The sequence below is a fragment of the Balaenoptera ricei genome, chromosome 10 (genome assembly GCF_028023285.1).
Source record: "Balaenoptera ricei isolate mBalRic1 chromosome 10, mBalRic1.hap2, whole genome shotgun sequence".
Classification (NCBI taxonomy): domain Eukaryota; kingdom Metazoa; phylum Chordata; class Mammalia; order Artiodactyla; family Balaenopteridae; genus Balaenoptera; species Balaenoptera ricei.
In genome coordinates, this window is record NC_082648.1 from 44,028,730 (window position 1) to 44,048,887 (window position 20,158).

Genomic DNA, 20,158 nt, shown 5'->3' on the forward strand with positions numbered 1-20,158 from the left:
GGGAGCCCTTAAGGGTGGGTGGAACAGAGTTTGGGAGACCAGTTAGATAAAATGGAGGGGGAATGCCCATTTTGGGGGCGTGAGGCAGAGCAGTATAAAAGTAAGGTGTTTGCTCATCCAGCTACTGACCCTTGTGTACATGGTGCCTCTGTAAGACTTTGTACACGTGTGTTTGTGTGTGAGTTGTGTCTGGGGAGTGTCTCTACAGTCCAGTTTTTTTCTTTCTATGAGGAGGGGTGTTCTTCAGGTTTGTGACAACTTCAAAGGTGGGGATTCCATTTGAGAAGCTCCCCTCTACCCCGACTCCCACCTTTGGTCATCCTCTCCACCCCTACATCTCGGATGATGAAACTGTGCTTAGAGAGGTTAAAAAGCTTGCCTAAGTTTTCATGTCACTTAGTAAGAAAAGGAGATTTCAGATCCAGAACTCTGGGTCCAAAACCCTGTCCTTTTTGTGATCTCAAGTGCTTTTTCAAGCTAAGGAAAGTGAACTCTTTTCAGAAAGTTATGGGTGATTCAGTTTACCTTTTATAAGCATTTTTTTCTAAATTTGAAAGTAACACTAGCTTATTTGTAAAATATTTAGAAAATACTGAAATGTTTACAGAAAAAGTAAAAAATTATTCTGGTGATAACTACTGATAATATTGGCAATTTCTTTTCAGTCTTTTTTCCATGCAGATATATAGTGTCAACAAAATTAGAACAGTACTGTAAATAGTTTTGTACTTTGCTTTTTCATTTAACATCTCATGGACATTTTCTCACTTCATTATTTTTACAAACATAATTTTTAATTACTAAATAATGCTCCATCATATGGATGGGCCATAATTTGTCTTCTATTATTGAGTACTTGTTTCCAGCTTTTTACAATGATGAACATGCAACAGTTAACATTTCTCACAAATATTTGTCCTCATCTCTGTTATTTCTTGAAGACAGGGGATAGGGGTATGAATATTCTAAGACATTTTATACATAATGCCAAATTGTTTACCAAAAGGGTTCTACCTACAGCAGAGTGGGAGTGCTTCACACGGCACCCTCACCAAGATTGAGTACTGTCATTAAAAAGCCCCGGTGTGTTCTGAAAAGGGGCATCCCATGATTCGATCACACAGGTGGCTGTGCGTCCCGCGGATCGCAGGGGGGCCACTTGGGGCTGGGAGACTAGTTAGGAGACGGTTGCGACGATCGCGATGGGACGTGACGGGAGCCTGAGGCTAAGCAGTAAGGATGAAGGGAACGGGAACACGCACGGCACTCGTAGAACATTCGATGCGGGGGATGGGGGTCGGTGCCGTTAAGATCACGCTGCGCTGCGGGCAGCGCAGGACAGAGCAGAAGCCGCGTGTCCGGCTCGGCCTCCTCCGCGCCGCGCTCTGCACCCACGGGTGAGGTTGGCCGAGGCGCGAACCCCTCCCACCCCTTTAACTGGGACACTCCCCTTTAAGGCGGGCGCCCGCGCGCACCCGGCCCCGCCCTTCGGGGGCGCGCGCGGCGGCCGCGGCGCCGGCTCCGCCGGGAGCGCACGTGCCGGCGCCGGGCGGAGAAGAGGGAGGCGGGAGTCGGGCAGCGGGAGGAGGGGAGGCGCCGGGGGCGCGCGCGCGCGCGCTGGGCGCTGCTGGGCTGCGGCGGCGGCGGCGGCGGCGGCGGCGGTGGCGGCGGCGGCGGTTACTATGGCGGAGTCGGCCGGAGCCTCCTCCTTCTTCCCCCTTGTTGTTCTCCTGCTTGCCGGCAGCGGCGGGTCCGGGCCCCGGGGGATCCAGGGTGAGTCCCGGGGCGGGGGCCGGGATGGAGAGGGCCGGGCGAGGGCGAGGCCTCGCGCCGCGGCCCCTGGCTACAGCGCGCCCCCTCCCCACGCACTCAATATGGCCGGGCGGGGGGCGCGGGGGAGTCGCGGTGACCCCCAGTCGGATTTCCCCGACCCCCGAGGCGCGGCCGCCCAGCCGGGACCGAGCTCACGCCGGGCCCCTGGGGACCCGATCCCTCCTCCCGGCGAAACTGGATTCGGGGAGCTCTCGGGGGTCGCGCTCCCAGCACCCCCATGTTCCATAGAGAGGAGTGCGGGTTTCCTTCCCCAGGATTTGGAGGTCCACGTTTCTGCCCCTCAGCATGTCCAGGGGCGGTGGTCTTCATTCCCTCCCTCCAGATGCTCCTGGGGGGCGCCTTTTCTCCCGCCAAGATTGTGAGGCTCGGGCGATGGGGTCTTTGCCTCTCCGAGGTATCCTGATGTTGAGAGTCCTTGCGCACCGCAGATGAAAGGGGAGGGGGTCTCAAACCTTTCCTTGAGCTCCTGCGCTTGGGGTGCCTCTTCCCCTCCCTCTCCTTCCTCTCTAATGTTCTGGGAAAGCGAGTCACATTTCCCCTTCGCGCAGTCCCTTGAGTTCAGTGGGGCCAGCCCCCCCCCCACCTCCAATACACATGCCCCGCGGAAGCTCTGTGGAGGCAATGGGACCAACAGGGCCCTAAACGTTTTGGGAGCTTGGCTTTGGAATCTCTCGAACCCTAGGAAACCTAGTTCCAGAACAGTTAATCTGTATCTAGGTGTATTTGCTTTTCACCTCGCCTCTCCCACCCTACCCCAGGGGGCCCATTCGCTTCGTCACTTTGTGGATGCCTTTCAGGTGACATCCTAGAACCTGCCTCCCACCCCCAAGATCATTTAAAGACCCCAGCACTGGAGCGGCTCCCGGCCCTTGGGCAGGATTTATTTACCTTCCTGCACAATCCCTCTCCCCAGCCCTCTCCCTGCACACTCCCCCACCTCACACACCCCTTACCTTCCAAACCCCGCAGGCTTCTGCTCCCTGGTAGCACCCACACCCTTCCCGCTGCAGAGGTAGCCCCTTTCTGTGGGACACTCAGCTGGGTGTCTTGTTTGTGAGGCTTTGGGGGCTTGAGGAGAGCAGATGAAACCCTAAAATATTTAACTTAAGCGATTCGTCTCAAATGCGTGTTGGCATTGGGGTAGCAGATGAAGGTTATATTTGGGAGTTGTATTGAAGTGATTATTGACCCACAGATAGATCTGGGAGAGCTGATCAGGTCTGTATTGGCTCCCGATGTACAAAGCCTGCTGCTTTGACTTCTCAGCAGCCCCTAACCTTCCAGCAGTGGGAGATCAAATGTGTGTTCTGGGGCTCTCTTCTCTCCACTAGAAAGAATGGTTCTCAGGTGGGTTCTGGCTTCCTTCGTAAACCAGACAATCAACAAAAGACCTCATCCCACTTTGGAGTCTAAAAAACAAGTTCATTACCTCCAGCCTTGATATTTGTTCCCAGTGGTGCAGCCTGTGCGGTGGGGTCTTTGTTCACAGGCTAATGCTTCTGCTAAGGCGCCTCATGCGTGTTCCTGGGTCTCGCTGCTCTGTGGCGTAGGTAATGCGCCGTGGGGTCTGATAGACATGGTGAAGGTGTATGAACACAGCCTGACATTGGTGGTAAATTAATGGTTTTCATGAATAATGTTTGCTGGGCCTTATTATGGGCCATGTTCTTGGAGTGTGTAACACGATGTTATTTCTCTAGTAGGGTAGTAAGTAAGGAGACTCAGCCTTCAGGTTTGTCATTTTACATGTGATGAATAAATCTTTAAATTCCTTCCATAGGAATTTTTATCCTGTTCCTAATATATCCAAGATTTTTAACAGCCGTGTCCCTGTAGGTTTGGTGTAGTGTCTGGTGGGATATTTCTTGTTGTGAGCCTTGAACGTTTAATTGATAATCCAGCTGGTTCTGAATGGGGCAGAGTTCATTTTCTGTAACCTTCCTGAAATGGATGTTGTTGGCGTGAGGATGGGTGGGCATAATAGGAAGTTGCTTTCTTTTTTTGGTAAATTGGAGATTAGGTTGTGTGTCCAGCAAACATTCTCGAAGGCCTTTAAACTTGGCCAGACACTACAGTTTTTTCCGGGACACATCTAGTTGCCAATAGTGCATGCTACAGAGACCACTGTTGCAAAAGGCTTCAAGTAAGACATCAGTTCTGGGAAAATAGAGGCTGTGGGATAACAAGAAGTTGATTGCTGTCCTCCCCTGCACTTCCTCTGCTGTGCTCCTCTAGGCGAGCTGGAGGAATGGCAGAACCAGCCAGCCCTGATGCCTGGTGCTTGGACAGGACATGAGGGCAGCAAGGGGTCGGTGTCTGCGTTAAATAGTGAACTCATGTCGACTTAGTAAAAGGCCAGTGATAAGAAGCATGAGCTCCAGGTTATAAACAGCATCGTTTGATAGGTGGGCCATGTTTTAAGGCCTGCCTTTGGAATTTTCACATTAGTACTTGAAAATGTAAAATTGAATTAGTAGCAGGAGAGCATGATATTTATTTCTTAAGACAAAAGCAGCAAGGGAGACATTTGAGGTTCTGATAGGAATATTTTTAATTTCTGTGAGTAAACTAAAAATTTAATTTCAGGCCAAGTCTTGTAATTGTGTTGAGTGGACATGAATTCGAACTACAGTGAAAGTGAACTCTCATAGAGAAAAAGAGAATCTCAGATTAGTTTTGTTAAGATCATAGAGAAAAAGAGAATCTCAGATTAGTTTTGTTAAGAGCTCCGGGAACAGATGTGATTAAAACAATAAAATGGCTACTCTGGTTAAAGGTTAGAGCCAGATGGAGGGAGGAGGCTGCTTTCCAGTCCCTGAACTTTGCTCCCTTGCAGGTTGTCCTTGAATAAGGCACTTACTTAACCTTTCTGTGACTGCCTCAGTTTTGCCTCTGTAAAGTAAGGAACTAGTCTGTGTCACTCTTATTGGGACATTTGTGAGACTGACTTACTGATAGCCAGTTGGCTGGGAGGTATTTTTAGACACAGTTTCTGACTTCAGGGACCAGGCAATGTTGGGTTACTTTTTATCTTATGGGACAGAATAATTCTTGGGATTGATAGAAGCATCACATGTCACAGTGTGGTTAATTTCTTCTTTGTGCATTTTTGTGGACCCGTTTCAGATTTCCTCAAGTTAATTTCTGTCTCTTGACAGGCCCTTACATCTTAGGCCGGGCAGCATACCTTTGCTAATCAAAGGCAGTCTGGAGGGAGTGACCTGCTTTAGGCTTTATTGGTTTGGCAACGTTTTAATTCTTACGCAACTCCGGGTATGTTTATGGCACTATGTAAATGTTACATAAGAACATGGAGGCTGAGAGGTGGCCAGAATGGTGCCTGTGAACACAGGAAGGTTAGACTGAGGACTTCATCTGAAAGGACCTTGGGAATCTGCAGTCAGTACAGGAAGAAGCTGCACTTCATTTTTGTCTAAAAACCTTTTTAGATGATTGTGTCTTTCAGGTGGACTACTGTGTTATAAATAGGTTTATTCTCCACCGGTGAGCTAATTGTAACCTTGCTACCAAAATATGAATCAGGAGATGATGATGAGGCGTGCTGCTTCTTCCAGCATGGCCTGTTGAGGCTGCTTGTTGCATTTTGGAACACGAGTTGAATTGCGTCGCAGTCTGTTCTCATAATAACTCAGGAGTACGGGGTGTTGAGGTGGAATGGAATTCTCAGTCCACGGTGCTTGAGATCGTCTTTATTTCTGAAGGTTAAATTAGAATACTGAAGTGGCTCTTTTGTTTTAATTTTGAAATCCTTATTGTTTACTGTTCAGTTTTTGCTCAGAGCAGCCGTGAACATTAATTCTGGAATCCCGCCTCTTTGTCTCGAGTTCTTGTGCTATTTGTCTGTTACAGTAGGGTTGATGTAAGAGGGTCTTATCTCATTTTCCTCTCTGTATTCATAAGAAGAAAATCCTGGAGTCCTCTTGCTCCTCAGTTCCCCCCGATGCTGGAAGTGCTGCGGGCCTCCGGAGCCCATCAGTTCCGCCTGGACTAGGAGTGTCCAAACCTTTGAAGGGAATCGGCTCCGGAGCTGCCAGTCCCCGGCCGTCTCGGCTACATTTCTGTCACTCTGCAGGGGCGGCATCACGGCCAGGTTCGAATCCCGCTCTCGGGTTTTGCTCTCCTCAGCTTCTCTCTCTCACACGTGGTTCAACCTGCGGCTGGGCCTGGAGGCAGCATCTCTGCTCTTGCCTGTTCTCTCTGCTTGCTGGCTTTTCCGTCGCAGATAAATACCGCTCCAGAGTGTAGCTTTCTTCTTCCTCTGTAGAGTCTCGGGAGCTTGGTGCAGCTGTGCGGCTGCCGTCCCCAGCAGTCTTACCTGCCCACGGGTGTCTGAGCGAGCGCCACTTCAGGCAGCTCTGGTGTTCTTTTTGGTTTTCTTCTCTCTCCACTTAGTCTGAAGCCTGAGTTTGTCTTGCTGAATATTTTGAATTTAACGTAATGAAAGTAACTGCCTTTCCCTTTAAAGTATCAATCCCCCTAATATTTACACAATTACATATAGGAGATTTCTTTATTCATTCGGTTGGGTATGTGCCTGGAATGGTTCTTGGCATGAGGAGGTAACAGGGAACAAGATGGACAAAAATCCCTAACCCTCATGGAACTTACTATTGCAGTGGCTCAGACTGAAAATAAATGAGTAAACACAGTTATCAGTCATGAGGGCTGTGAAGGAAGTAAAACAGGATGGTGTGCTGGAGTGCGCTGGGGGCTGCCACTTCACATCCCTGTCCGCTTCATTGTTTCATCTGTAAAATGGGGCTAATCCAGTCAGGTCGTGTTATTTGCCGTAACTGTGTTCTGTGAGGCCCACTTGAACACAGGATTAGCAAATACTGGACCACTGCTCCCGGGGGAGCAGCTACAGGGTTAGGTCCCTGCAGCTGCTGGTCACACGTTTTCATCAGCTGATCGGTACATAACCTTGTGCTGTTCGTGTTTCGGTTTAAAGACACCTCATTTAATTTATATTGTTGATTCATTAACATTGAACTCAGGGCCAACAGCACTATAATGCATGCCTGAATGAAGCTTATTCAGTATATGTATTTTCTTTCTCGTAAGGCACGTCACTGTCTTCTCGAGCTTCAGAACACTAAGCTACTGCTCTTGGGGGCTGTTTTAAAACAGTGAAATCACCAAGAAAAAACACGAAAAGACAAAAAGCCTGGCACTGAACATACCATGAGAAGGACACGTATTAACAGTATGAGCTGAAACAAGAAGCCAGAGAGAGCATTGCCTTGTTCGACCTCAGTGGGAACGTGTGCATTGGGTGACTCAAAGTTTCACCACTCTGCGCATGTCTGCAAATGACCATGAAAGCACTGAGAGTATTGATTTTGGGGTTATAAATAAATTTTAGCAAGTGGGCAGATTCACAAATACGAATCCATGAATAACGAGAATCAACTGTATTTTGTTAAAAGCCATACAATGATTGTGGCAGAGAGAAAATTATATCATGTGGAATTCCCAGGATTCCTGAATGGTTTCACTGAACCAAAAGTTTAATGTATACAGTTAGAAGTCCCGTTTCCAGCCTGTGAATAAACTAAACAGGTATATATACGTATATCGAGTACTGCTATGGTGATCTAAAGGTTCCTTTAACCCTTGAGCACCTACCATTTACCTGGCACTGTTGTAGGTGCGGGGATACAACAGTAAACACAAGGAGACAAATGCTTTCCTTGGTGAAGTGTACCTTCTGGCTGGTGAAATAGACAATAAAGAAATAAAATACAAGGTGATTCTGTCTACCACAGCCCCCCCTCTGCTCTCCTCTCCCCAAGTTTCCTAGCCTTAGGTATATACACACCTTTTCCCAGTTACTCAGTCACACATGAATGCAGGTAGTACAGTTGACCCTTGAGCGACATGGGTATGAACTGCACGGGTCCACTTATACTTGGATTTCTTTCAGTAAATACAGACTAGAGTACCGTACGGTCCAAGGTTGGTTGAATCCGTGGATGCAGAACCACAGATCCAGAGGGATGATTGTTATGTTATACTTGGGTTTTTGACTCCATGGTGGTCAGTGCCCCTAACCCCTGAGTTGTTCAAGGGTCAACTGTATTGTGAAGAGGTTAGATCAGTGCACCTCCAGATAGGCAGGCTATCATGGTGGGCCTGACCTAATCAAGCTAGCCCTTTGAAAGCAGAGCATTTTCTCAGCTGATTGCAGAAGAGGAAGGCAGAGATGCTCCAACTGGCTTGGAAGAAAGTAAACATCCATGTATGAACTGCCCATGGGAGCCACATGAGCAGGAACTGCAGGCTGACTTCAGGAGCTGAGTGGTCCCTGGCCATCAGCGAGGAGGGAAATGGGGGCCTTAATCCTTCTTCCACAGGGCATTAGAGTTTGGCAGCAATGAGTGAGTTTGAGAGAGGTCCCAGCCCTAGATGAGAAAGCAGCCCCAGCTGACATCAGTCATGCTGTGCCTGGACTTCTGACCTACAGAAACTGTGAAATAGTAAATAGGTGTTGTTTTTAAAAATGTGTGTGTGGTGAGTCAGATGGTGATGTGAGGAGAAGGAAAACAGGAGAGGGAAATAAGAGCTCTCTCCCAAGATGGGCTTGAGGCTCCTTGAGACCTGGTACCCTGTCATCCCATGGATGGACCTTGCATGTAGAAAGAAGTCCTTTGACCACATGTGGCTTTCACCTACTGCCTGTTACCATTTCCTAGACATTTGTGAGTGTTTGGAGGAGAGAGGAGATTGTGGATGCTTTGGAGATAAGTCTTTTAGATGGTTTTGATGTTTTGAGTTGAGGAATCTGTGAATTGAAGGATATTTTTTTAAATAAGTATTTGTGTTGAACCTGCCTTACCCCAAATCTTTGCGTATTGTCTTGGTGTATGTTTGTATACATTACATTCTACACTTGTAGTAGATAAGCTTGAATCAAATTCAGTCAGTGTTCATTCCTAATACGCAGGGCCAAGCTTAATGTTGAGAGGGATACTGAGGAACGAATCTGTCCTTGCCATTGAGACGTTTACACACAAATTGATTTCTGCTTGTTAGAAGAACCATAAAACCACAAAGAGCTCTGACCCTTCTCATTCACTAGGATGACAGTAGTGATAAAAGCATCTGATTTACTGAATGTATACTATCTACTCAAGTGTTACACTGAGCGATTGTGCTACATTGCTTACTCTGTACAACTATTCTCTGAGGCACTCTCATCCCCATTTTACAGATGAGAAAACTGGGACATAGAGAGGTTAAGCAGTGGGCCTAAAGTCTGTCTGATTCCAAAGCACATGCTCTAAATCCTGTACTCTACTATGTACTGTAATGACTATTAAAGTAGCTTTCTAACCAGTCCCTGCCTCCTGTCTCTCCCTTGTCATCCTTCCTACCACTGGATTTAACTTTGGAAAGTGCACCTTCTGTGTCACTTTTATGTGGCCTCCAGGATCAACTCCAGACCCCTTAGCCTGGCATCACAATCCATGCAGTCTGGCCTAGTCTCCCTTACTGCCCTCGTCTGTGACTGGAACCATGGCATTGTTGTCACATCTATTTACTTTGGACCTAACATGCCTTGTGCTTTTCTTGGTCTTGGCCTTCTCTTCTTAGCCAAATCCAAATCCAGCCATCCTCCAGTGTGGGACCCACTTTGTCTTCCTCCTATCCCCCAGCCAGTGACTCCATCCTCTCTGCTTTTCTCTTTGGTCCATATCAGTGGTATAGAGGTTCACACTGGTTTATAGTTTTCTGCTTCTCCCACTCTCCCTTCTCTACCCCCTAAAAATTGATGCTAGGAACTACCTTATTTTTCTTTATATGTCTTTGTCCTATCACAGAGCCTTGCGTATTTTAAGTACTTAATAATTTAATTGAATTCACTCATTTCTTTTCCATCCTCTCAGCAAAATCCTAGGTAAATAATTCTAGTTCTGTCCTGCTGTAATTTTATTATCTCCTGTATATACAGTTTTTATCCCAGTCTCTCAAAATGCTGCAAACATTTGTGAGTTACTTGGAACATCCTAATTACACTTCCTACCTCACCTCTTGCATCTCTGTTTATTCTACTCTGTTTATTCTACCACCTACCCATTTTATTCCAGCCAGATGAACTTGATCTCAACCTCATTAGTTTTATTCTCCGTCCTGGCTGATTTTGTTTTCTCCTTCATTGTCCCAGTTGCCTGAAACAACCATTCCTATCCCTCTTCTCCCTCAAAACTGTGATGTACACTGTGGCCTCTCCACACATCCATAGTATAGTAAGTAGGTCAGGAAGCAAATAGGACTACCACTGATAAATACCCTCCCCTGCTCTAATGAGCCACAAGTGTGTCTGCTTAAGTACAACAAAGAAAGAAAACAGAATGGTTGTACATGTCAATATAAACTTGTCAGTAAAGGAGAAATACCAAGTTACTAGTAGGCAGTCTGAATGTGACGGCTGAGTCTGTACATTTAGGTCCCAGGAACACTGCACATGCTCTGTCATAGTGACGCCACTCCTTCCAGCTTTACCTTGACATTCTCCTGGGCAGCAGGTGGGCCCTTGCTAGATGTTCAGGCATTTACAGTCAGCCATAAATTAAGTCACAATGACAGGTCTCCTTAGCATAAACATCAAACGTCTTTTTTGAGTGAGAACAAAGCTTTTATTCTCTAGACCTGAGGCTTAAGGGTGAACTTGTTTAAACAGCTCTCTGGGGTTGGGTTTGTCTCCAAGTAGAATGTCAGAAAGGCAGTTTGTAGAATAGATATAGTGTGGAGCTGGCTTTTCAGACACCTTTCTCTTATGCAAAACCCACTCCGAGACCTTTTCCCAGATTGAAATTAAATACCAAGCTTATCAAATGTCTTATTGTTAAATCTGTGCGTTTTTTTCCCCTCGTCATACAAATAGCTTCCTTTATTAAGTCAGTTACATTTTTTTCATAAGTGCTTTTTACCAGTATACTTTTTGGATGTTTTAGATACCACCAACTACACATGTAAAATTTGACTTTATTATGGCTCTTGGGTACTTAAGAGTTTTTGTTTTGTTTTATTTTAGTGTAGTTTTACAATCTAATTTTGATGATTGTGAAAGCTGGAAATGCACCTTGAGTCTTTGTTAGCAATAGCATCTGATTGCTGTGTTTTAATGCAGCAGGACTTTTCTGCCTGGTACTGTGTCAGTTCCGCAGCCTCACCGGCTGTCTTCCACCCCCACCCCGGAGAAACAAACATTACCTCTACTTTGTGATAGTTTAGTGCCAGACACCTCCATTTTTAAACCCAATTCAAGATTTTCATAAACATTTTGGCAGTTGTCTAAATCAGTAGTTACTGAACAACTTTTTTCTTTCTTTTTTTAGAAAAATTTATTTTATATTTAGCCGCGTTGGGTCTTCGTTGCTGCACGCGGGCTTTCTCTAGTTGCAACGAACGAGGGCTACTCTTCGTTGTGGTGCACGGGCTTCTCATCGCGGTGGCTTCTCTTGTTGCGGAGCACGGGCTCTAGGCACGCAGGCTTCAGTAGCTGTGGCTCGCGGGCTCTAGAGCGCAGGCTCAGTAGTTGTGGAGCATGGGCTTCGTTGCTCCGCGGCATGTGGGAACTTCCCGGACCAGGGCTTGAACCCGTGTCCCCTGCATTGGCAGGTGGATTCTTAACCACTGCGCCACCAGGGAAGCCCTTTCTTTTTTTCTTTCTGTCTTCTTAAAGCAGTAAAACTCTTTCAAAAATGAAAATGTAGACAGGTATATAAAACGGATAAAAGCGTGTCGACTCTGGCAGAGCCCCTTCCCTCTCACATTGCTAGGCTGAGATCTACTGAATGAGATTTATTAAGCGTGGTGCTATTTGCTGATCACTGTGCTGGATACCAGTGAGAAAATGAAAAAGAGAAGGACACTGGTTCCCTCCTTTAGAAGTTTACAGGTTCCTGGGACATCTGAGAGCCTAGGGACTTGGGAAGGACACTGTACCTCCATTTTTTTTGGTATGCTCGTGTTAGGTTTTTGTTGTTACTGTTTTGTAATTGAGATTATATTATGCATACTATTTTACAGAGATTTATGGTATTTTAAAAATTGTGGTAAAACACATACAACCGTTTTTAACCATTTTAAAGTGTATAATTCAGTGGTGTTAAGTACCTTCATAATGTTACACAAACCACCACCACTCTCTAGTTCCAGAACTTTTTCTTTACCCTGAAGGAAACCCAGTAACCCATTAAGCCAGCATTCCCCATCTTCTCCCCCAAGCCCCTAACAACCACTAATAATGCTTTCTGGATATTTAATATAAATGGACTCATACAGTATGTGGCTTCTTTCAGTTAACATAATGTTTCAGAGTTCATCCACAGTGTAGTTAATATCAGTAGTTTATTCCTTTTTATAGCTGAATAATACTCCATCATATGAATATACCACATTTTGTTTATCCTTTCTATGTTTGGTGGACATTTGGGTTTCCACCTTTTGACGGTTGTGAATAGTGCTGTTATGAACATTCGAGTACAAGTTTTTGTTTAAACACTTGTTTTCAATCTTCTGGATATACACCTAGGAGTGGAATTGCTGGTTATATGGTAATTCAATGTTTAACTTACCGAGGAACCATCAAACTGTTTTCTGTAGTGGCTGCACCGGTTTATGATCCTACTGTCAGTGTGTAGGGTCCCAGTTTCCTCTGAGTCTGCACCAACACTTTCTTATGGCCTTCCTAGTGGGTGTGAAGTGGTTTTGATTTACATTTGAATTTGAAATTCATTTGCATTTGAGATGATGTTGAACATCTTTTCATGTACTTTTTGGTCATTTGTATATCTTTGGAGAAATGTCTGTTCAGGTCCTTTGCCCATTTTAAAATTATTTTTTGTCGTTGTTGAGTTTTTTTTTTAATATAAATTTATTTATTTATTTATTTATTTTTGGCTGCATTGGGTCTTTGTTGCTGCACGCGGGCTTTCTCTAGTTGTGGCAAGTGGGGGCTACTCTTCCTTGCAGTGCACGGGCTTCTCATTGTGGTGGCTTCTCTTGTTGCGGAGCACAGGCTCTAGGTGTGCGGGCTTCAGTAGTTGTGGCACGAGGGCTCAGTAGTTGTGGCTCGCCAGCTCTAGAGTGCAGGCTCAGTAGTTGTGGCACACAGGCTTAGTTGCTCTGCCGCATGTGGGATCTTCCTGGACCAGGGCTCAAGCCCATGTCCCCTGCATTGGCAGGCGGATTCTTAACCACTGCGCCACCAGGGAAGCCCTGTTGTTGTTTAGTTTTAAGAGTTCTTTACATATTCTGGGTACAAGACCATTACTAGATACGTGATTTGCAAATATTTTCTCCCATTCTGTAGGTTCTCTTTTCACTCTTTTGATATTGTCCTTTGAGACACAAACATTTTTTAATTTGGTGAAGGCCAATTCATCTGTTTTTCTTTTGTTGCTTGTGTTTTGGGTGTGGTATCTAGGAGACTGTTGCCAAATCCAAGGTCATGAAGATTTACCCCAATTTTCATTTTAAAAGTTTTAGAAGTTTTTGAATATAAATTTTAGCTCTTATATTTAGGTCTTTGACTTACTTTGAGTTAATTTTTGTATATGGTGTGAAGTAAGGGTCCAACTTTGTTCTTTTGCATGTGGATTTCTGGTTGTCCAGCACCGTTTGTTGAAGACTAGTCTTCCCACCCCCAAAATGTTGTAGACACTTTTGTGGAAAATCAGTTAATGATAGATGTATAGATTTGTTTCTGGACTCTCAATTCTATTCCATTGATTTATAGTCTGTACTTCGGGGAGTACCATACTGTTTTGATAACTGTAGCTTTGTAGTAAGTTTTAAATCAGGTTGTGTGAGCCCTCCAACTTTGTTCTCTTTCTCTTTTTTTTTTCCTCCCAAGATCATCTTGGCTATTCAGGATCACAGAGTTGTGTAGAATTGTAGTCTTTGTTTTATCCCAAGTAAGCTATAGGGAGTTTGGATAGGGTCCACGGAAGAATAATTAAAATAATCATGGGTTGTAATAGGCTGTTCTTATCAGTTTGGCCTGCGTGATGGATGCTGTCATCTGGTAAGATGAGGGCTCAGAGGCAGCTTGTGATCACGTTGTAAAATCATGAAGAGGAAGGGTGGCATGGGCTATTTGGGCACCACATTTTAGCTCCTGTAGAACTAGAAGGTTGCCCAGTGAAGCTTGGAAGAGGCAGGTTTAGTGTCCCTAAATGGGACACCGTTCCACGCTAAATTGATGAAACTTACCATCCCCAAGGAGCATATACATAAGCTAAAAATCATAGATACTGTAGCTTTAAAACGTTCGTGGACCTTCATCTCCCAGGACAAAGGTGGGTGTTTTGCAGCATGCCTCTTACCGTTTGAGGTCGGTGCCCCCACCCTGCTCCTCCCACGTCCTGTTCCCCGGTGATGTGGATTGAGTGGCTGTGAGTTTAGTCCTGGATGGTGGTTCTTGGGAATTTCCAGTGAGCAACAGCCTCACTGTATCCTCCTAGAGTATGCCGTGGGCAGGAGAGAGGGGCCTGCGGTGGGGTTGCCTTTGCTCAGGCCCAGTGTGTTAGTGCTTCCATAACATGCAGTGAGACAGAGTCTGCCCAGGTTGGGACTTGTCAGCCTTCCTCCAAACACAGCCTGTCTCACAAACCAAATTTGCTTTGACATCCTACCACAGACCGCCTTCTAATCATACTTTGGAACCACGTTCAAATCCTGCCAAAATGTCTTTAGTTCAGGTTTGACTAGCTTGTTAGTAACAAAATGCTGTGCTAGTGAGAATTTCACTCTTGACCACTTTTTAACTTGCTTTTCTGTAGATTGATTTTATTACTCTTCTGCCATTGGCTTTCCTAATTGTGTTGTTTCTACTACGTAACTCTTTGGTGATGGAACACTGAGAGTTTTAGGTATGTGTTGTTTATGTACACATGTGTAGTAGGCGGATTTCACCTGATGAGTCACTGTGAAACAGATTATAAAGGGCTGTTATCATTAGTCCAGATTTAACTTTTCAAAGAAATCAAAATTAAGTTTGTGATTTAGTGTACTAGTAAAGTTTTAGTAAATTCAGATGTTTTTATAATTTTATTGTCACTTACTTTGTTTCAATGAAAAATGAATATCAACAGAAGACAATTTAAAGACTAGTCTGTCTTTAAAGTTCAGGAAAAGGTGTATGGAATTAAAGCAGAACTTCCCAGTGTTGAATCAGTGATCCAAACAATGTGAATTTAAAAACAAACTAGATTCAGATTTCAACTGGAGGATTTTAGAGGTCATCTGGTTCAGCCCCTTCTTTCTGGTTAATGGTGAGGAAAATGAGGTTCAGGAAGGTTAAATGAATTGCCCAAAACCACGCGACCAGTTACTGGCAGAGCTGAGACTCAAACAGAAGTTCCTTGCTGTGGTCTTGCTGTCACTTGGCACTTCCTAATTAGTGGTTAGAGAGACACATTGTACATGGATGTGTTTACTTGAGTTTTACATTGAAGTGAGGGATTAAAATTCATTGAGCATCCATTTGCTAAGCACTTTTTAAATCTCTTATTTCACGTAATTCTTACATAGTCCTGTGAAGTGATTAACAGTCCCACTTTACAGATTAGGCAGCTGGGGTGCAGGAAGGTTACTAACTTGCTCAAGGCCATGTGACTAACACTAGAGCTGGTATTTGAGCCCTGGGTCTGTGTGGCCTGTTCCTGCCGTGATGCTCTGCTGTGGCTCTAGTGAGAGTAACTGAAACCTCTGCAGGGGTGTGGGCAGTAGTGATGGTTATTGCAAAAATAGCTTTTTCAGACTTCTCACTCTGTAAAAGCAGAGGTGTACACAGATGTGAGCAGTCTTCTCAGAGTACCCACGGCACTTAGCAGATGTGGGCTGATCTTCATACCATCTCTGTAACATGAATGGTATTTTCTGGTTGGGCGGCCGAGGCCCAGATAGAGTCAGGGACTTGCCCAATCCCTTATCACGAAGCCGCATGGCCCCGCTCCCAGTTCCGTTCTTCGTCCCGTCTAGCATAGATTTCACCACTTTTGTTCTTTCCTGTCTTACACCAAGATTGTTTAAGTACTTCCCAAAAATAATGAGCCACGTGTGGGTGTGCTCGTTCTCCAGAATGAATCACTGTGAAAGAGGCCATGAACCAAGGAGAGGAGAGTGCGTGTCTGGGAGCAGAGGCTCTGCTTCCCTGCCTGCTAATTGACGGACTCTGAAGTGAGCTGCTTTTCCAAAGGCGGCTGCGGGTCTGGCCCGCGTGTCCCACTGTGCTCAGAATAGCCCTCTGGGAGTTGTTCGCTTTCCCTTCTTGCTTCCCAAAATAGACCTGAGGCTGTTCTCATCGCCGGACGTCGGGGCGCGTGTATTGAGAGGTGTGCGCGCCACGGGGACCCCTTTTGTGCCTGAATGTCCCCATTGACACAAAGAGGGATGGGCGTTTGCACTCGTGGATGAGTAGTCAGGACTCCAGGGTGAGTCAAAGAGGTTTGGGCTGAGTGTTCTGAGAGTCGCAGAAGTAAATTTCAGTTAGCAAGAAGAAGGAAATTCAGGAGGAATTTACTTTTAAAACTCCTTTTATGTTTGGGACCCTAGTCTAAAGAGTACCTGCTTTAAACTTCCTGCCTTTAAAATATAACACTACCCGAGCCCTTCAGCAGGTAGCTGCGTGTTTTGGAATTTCTCCCAGAAGAAAGGGTTCTGATCAGACACTGTGAGAAAAATCCCACAGGCCGTGCAGTGAAGATCCACACTGTCCTTTTACCTGTCTGTGCTCCCCCTCCTTTGTTTCCTTGGTGGGGATGGCAAGGATCGTGTCGCTTGCAGAAAGCCTGGGGAAGGAGGGGGTTGGACCCTGAGATATTTAGAATCTGTCTTTGGACTTGAAAAGCCAGGAGATGCCTTCCATTGTTTTAGAGGAAGAGACAAAGATAGACTGTTTACAGCCGAAAGGGGTGAGTTACGACAGGCTAGTTTTTCACGGGACTGGTCATAAATGTCTCTTCTCCAGGGGCCGTAGTTTGAATATGTTCCCTCTTGGGATCCAGATAGTATTCGCTTAGTGTCCAGTCGGGGCCTCGGGTGGGCCCTGCCACCCGCATCCCCGCTGGGCGGATGCTTTGTTCAGCACTGTGAGTCCCAACCTCAGTATCCTAGTGGCTCAAGCCACCCTCCTGCCCATCCCAAGGGGTCAGGGCTGGGTTAGGCTCATGGGAGACAGTGCTGGGGAGAACCAGCGGCTGCTGTCTGTGCTATTCTTGTTAGACGGATAAATAAAGGATTTCAGATTCCAGGGCTGCCGAACTGGCTTTCAGAGGCACCAAATTCATTTACAGTAATTTCCTGTCAACAGTGCACACTTAGGGATAATACACACCCAGCCAAACTCATTAGTTCCAGAGATGATTGTGTGCACTACCTACTTGAAAGAAAAAAAAAAAGAAAAATTATGTATGTATATATATATACATATATATATATAGTACTTTTTAAAGTGCTATCTAGGGCTTCCCTGGTGGTGCAGTGGTTAAGAATCCGCCTGCCAATGCAGGGGACACGGGTTCAAGCCCTGGTGTGGGAAGATCCCACATGCTGCAGAGCAACTAGACCCGTGCACCACAACTACTGAGCCTGTGCTCTAGAGCCCGTGAGCCACAACTACTGAGCCTGTGTGCCACAACTACTGAGCCTGCGCTCTAGAGCCCGTGCTCCTCAACAAGAGAAGCCACCGCAATGGTAAGCCTGCACACCGCAACGAAGAGTAGCCCCCGCTTGCTGCAACTAGAGAAAGCCCGCACACAGCAATGAAGACCCAATGCAGCCAAAAATAAATAAATAAGATAAATAAATTTTTTAAAAAATAATAAATAAAAAAATAAAGTGATATCCAGGGGCCTTTCAGAATGGGTTAGATTTATTGAGCACTTTCTATGCATTAGCTCATTTAATCCTCACAATGACTGTATGAGGTAGGCACTAATATTATCTTCTTTGGAGGGTGTTCTTTTTGCCCCCTCTTGAGAGGGGCACCTGCTGAGGACTAAAGGAAGGAGGAGGTTGTTGGACTAGTCGGGAAGCTTTTCAAAGGAAGTGACGTTTAAGCTGAATTTTAAAGAACTTGTAAGAATTAGCTAGGAAAAAAAGCATTGCAGCAAAAGCATGTGCGAGAGCACGCACACTGCATTCAGGAAACTGTGGGCGTTCCTGGTGCAGAGAAAGGAGATGGGGTTGATGATGGCTCCAGGGAATCTGGGTGGTGTCAGATGGAGTATGTGGGGAGAGGGGTCCTCTAGTCTCCGAAGGGAAGGTGCCTTCCTCCCACCCTCAGGCTTCTAAATTTAAAGGAAGACCTCTTTCCTAGCCACAAAACAATTTTTTTAAATAAGTTTAAGTCTAAAGCAAAGTTAAAAAGGCAGTTTCTCTGTTTCTTGTAGGCATAAACTAGAGCACTTAGAGGACAATGGTGGGACCCAGAAAGCCTTGTTGTGAGCAGAATAAACAGGTGAAAAGGTTGGGCCCCCACTGACGATGTCATCTTTCTGGCCCCATCTCTATAAAAGCGCCTTATTTTGGAACATCAAGTATGCTAGGGGATTGTATTCTAAGTCTGGAAAAGGACCTAGGATACGATCTCACCATTGATGTCAGTGTCCACTCCCGAATCTCCCGCAGCTCTGCTCTGTGCGTGCACCAGCTGCTTACAGGCCAACTACACGTGTGAGACAGATGGGGCCTGCATGGTTTCCATTTTCAACCTGGACGGGATGGAGCACCATGTGCGCACCTGCATCCCCAAAGTGGAGCTGGTCCCCGCTGGGAAGCCCTTCTACTGCCTGAGCTCCGAGGATCTGCGCAACACGCACTGCTGCTACACCGACTTCTGCAACAAGATCGACCTGAGGGTGCCCAGCGGTGAGTGGACACCCTTGTTGGACTATTGGCTCATCGTGGAGGTAGGGCACCCCTGTCATTTCATCCTTCTCTACTCTGCCCCCATCCCTTTGTTGGAGGATAGGTAAAGGTGCCTCTTTGATGCTCCCGGAGGTGACATGGGATGGCATTCCTCCCAAGTCCGGTCTGTAGATTCGAGGATGGGGGAAACAGATTGTCGAGTGAGCCGCAGAGGTGGAAGCTGCGATTTGGGTCGTGGCTGAGCAGCCATTGGCAGCTGGTGAGGTGCGGAAGAGCCAGGCAGGGATCCCCACGGGAGGGCCTGGGTCTGATCCCGAAGGAGGCAGCCCCTAAGCCATCTGAAGGGAGCTTCTGGCGTGATGGTGATGGCAAAATGGGAAGAGGACCTAGAGCTGGAAAGGACGGCCATCAAGGCTGAGGAGTATTAGACACCACCCTTCGCAGGTCCGCCATTTAGGAGGTATGACTGGGGAGATCAGAGGAGGAAGAGAGAGACCGGGCCGAGCTTCAAGGGGCCGTCACAAGTGGAGGAGCAGAACATGGCACGTGCCTGGGGCGTGGACGTGGGAAGAGCACCATGAAATGCTGTGAAATTACAGAGCGGGGTGTGGGTTTGGCTGTTGCAAAGGGTACCTTAACTAGAGAGGTTTGCATTTGAGAGCATCCAGGCAGATGCAAAGCCCAGTAAGACCAGAGAGATCAAGGGCACCTTGATCACAGGGAGAGGAAAAGGGCGTTTCCACCTGGAGGGAGGAGCCGGGGAAAAATGAGGCCGTGGCGTTCCCTCATTTTTACTCTGTTCTTTCCCTCTCCTCTCTCACCTGACCCAGGTCACCTCAAGGAGCCTGAGCACCCGTCCATGTGGGGCCCTGTGGAGCTGGTGGGCATTATTGCCGGCCCAGTGTTCCTCCTGTTTCTCATCATCATCATTGTTTTCCTTGTCATTAACTATCATCAGCGCGTCTATCACAACCGCCAGAGGCTGGACATGGAGGACCCCTCGTGTGAGATGTGTCTCTCCAAGGACAAGACACTCCAGGATCTCGTCTACGACCTCTCCACGTCGGGGTCTGGCTCAGGTACCGCTTCTTCAGGCCTCGTGTCTGCTGTTGGCCTTCATCACTGCCTCCCAGCAGGATGGAGTGTTCAGGAAGAAGGCTGGCCATTTGCTTTCATAATTCCCCTTCTTTTGGAGTCTGACACGTAATAAGATAAGATAATGGGGTTCACAGAAAATCTTTCAATCTCTGGAATTCCAAAGGTCAGGTGCAAAACTCTCCATTCCAGAATCCCTGCCTCTCCAAGTCTCGTAACCGTACGGCTATTAAAGTTCACCTGGTTCCACCTGAGCAGTGGAGTACTCAGTTTCAGGGCCCCTTTTGAGAAACAGGACTGTGCCGGGTTCCTGTGAGGCGGTGGCAGC

At 46.4% G+C, this 20,158-nt stretch overlaps 1 protein-coding gene across 4 annotated transcripts in view; it reads left to right on the top strand.

The window, feature by feature from the left end:
* Positions 1–1,643: 1,643 nt before the first annotated feature.
* Positions 1,644–20,158, top strand: part of ACVR1B (activin A receptor type 1B) — a 31,311-nt gene continuing 12,796 nt past the window's right edge. For 2 of the 4 annotated variants that reach the window (XM_059935928.1, XM_059935925.1), the window contains exons 1-3: positions 1,644–1,773; positions 18,496–18,735; positions 19,566–19,814. In XM_059935928.1, the coding sequence (XP_059791911.1) occupies positions 1,683–1,773; positions 18,496–18,735; positions 19,566–19,814 (580 nt within the window). In that variant the 5' untranslated portion in view covers positions 1,644–1,682. Of the gene's footprint in view, positions 1,774–18,495; positions 18,777–19,565; positions 19,815–20,158 lie in introns of those variants that run through there. The other 2 variants (XM_059935926.1, XM_059935927.1) reach the window with 2 other exon arrangements.